Source organism: Piliocolobus tephrosceles, unplaced genomic scaffold, assembly GCF_002776525.5.
Source record: "Piliocolobus tephrosceles isolate RC106 unplaced genomic scaffold, ASM277652v3 unscaffolded_741, whole genome shotgun sequence".
Classification (NCBI taxonomy): Eukaryota; Metazoa; Chordata; class Mammalia; order Primates; family Cercopithecidae; genus Piliocolobus; species Piliocolobus tephrosceles.
The window spans coordinates 6,594-7,831 of record NW_022334730.1 but is presented as its reverse complement, the minus strand read 5'-3'; the positions used below and the strand labels follow the sequence as shown (position 1 = coordinate 7,831).

Sequence of the window (1,238 nt, the reverse complement as noted above, 5' to 3'; positions counted from 1 at the left end):
AGACGCCTCCCGAGTGTCTTCGGGTACCTCTTCCACCTTATCCACCTCAAGATTTTGAGACACTGCAGACGCCTCCCGAGTGTCTTTGTGTACCTCTTCCACCTTCTCCACCAGATGATTTTGAGACACTGCAGACGCCTCCCGAGTGTCTTCTGGTACCTCTTCCACCGTCTCCACCTGATGATTTTCAGACACTGCAGATGTCTCCCGAGTGTTTTTGGGTACCTCTTCCACCTTCTCCACCTGATGATTTTCAGACACTGCAGTCGCCTCTCGAGTGTCTTCTGGTACCTCTTCCACCTTCTCCACCTGATGATTTTCAGACACTGCACACACCTCCCGAGTGTCTTGGGGTACCTCTTTCACCTTCTCCACCGGATGATTTTCAGGCACTGCAGACGCCTCCCGAGTCTTATCGTACCTCTTCCACTTTCTCCACATGATGATTTTGAGACACTGCTGACGCCTCCCGAGTGTCTTCGGGTACCTCTTCCACCTTCTCCACCTGATGATTTTGATACACTGCAGACGCTTCCCGAGTGTCTTCCGGTACCTCGTCCACCTCAACCTGATGATTTTCAGACACTGCAGACGCCACCCGAGTGTCCTCAGGTACCTCTTCCATCTTCTCCACCTGATGATATTCAGACAATGGACACGCTTCCCGCGTGTCCTCGTGTACTTCTTCCACCTACACCTGATGATTTTCAGACACTGCAGACGCCACCCGACTGTCTTCGGGTACGTCTTCCACCTTCTCCACCTGATGATATTGAGACACTGCAGACGCCTCCCGAGTGTCCTCGCGTACCTCTTCCAGCTTCTCCACCTGATGATTTTCAGACAATACAGACGCCTCCCGAGTGTCACCTGGTACCTTTTCCACCTCCTCCACCTGATGATTTTCAGACACTGCAGACGCCACCAGAGTGTCTTCGGGTACCTCTTCCTCCTTCTCCACATGATGATTTTCAGACACTGCGGACGCCTCCTGAGTGTCTTCTGGTGCCTCTTCCACCCTCTTCACCTCATGATTTCAGACAGTGCGGACGCCTCCTGAGTGTCTCTGGGTACCTCTTCCACCTTCTCCACCTCATGATTTTGAGACACTGGAGACGCCTCCGGAGTGTGTTCTGGTACCTCTTCCACCTTCTCCTCCTGATGATTTTCACACTCTGCAGACGCCTCCCGAGTGTCTCCTGGTACATCATCCAATTTCTCCACCTGATGATTTTCAG

The 1,238-nt window shown here is 52.6% G+C and overlaps 2 protein-coding genes across 2 annotated transcripts in view; both read left to right on the top strand.

Moving 5' to 3' along the window:
* The window catches only part of LOC111534730 (nuclear pore complex-interacting protein family member B13-like), a 3,339-nt gene extending 2,780 nt beyond the window's left edge, over nt 1–559 (top strand). Inside the window, 1 exon segment of the mRNA XM_031935143.1 lies at nt 3–559. Coding sequence (XP_031791003.1) covers nt 3–443 — 441 coding nt within the window. The 3' untranslated portion in view covers nt 444–559.
* Nucleotides 560–651: 92 nt separating this feature from the next.
* Nucleotides 652–1,238, top strand: part of LOC113220272 (nuclear pore complex-interacting protein family member B3-like) — a 2,835-nt gene continuing 2,248 nt past the window's right edge. Inside the window, exons 1-2 of the mRNA XM_031935141.1 lie at nt 652–741; nt 844–939. Of these exons, the coding sequence (XP_031791001.1) occupies nt 652–741; nt 844–939 (186 nt within the window). The remainder of the gene's footprint in view (nt 742–843; nt 940–1,238) is intronic.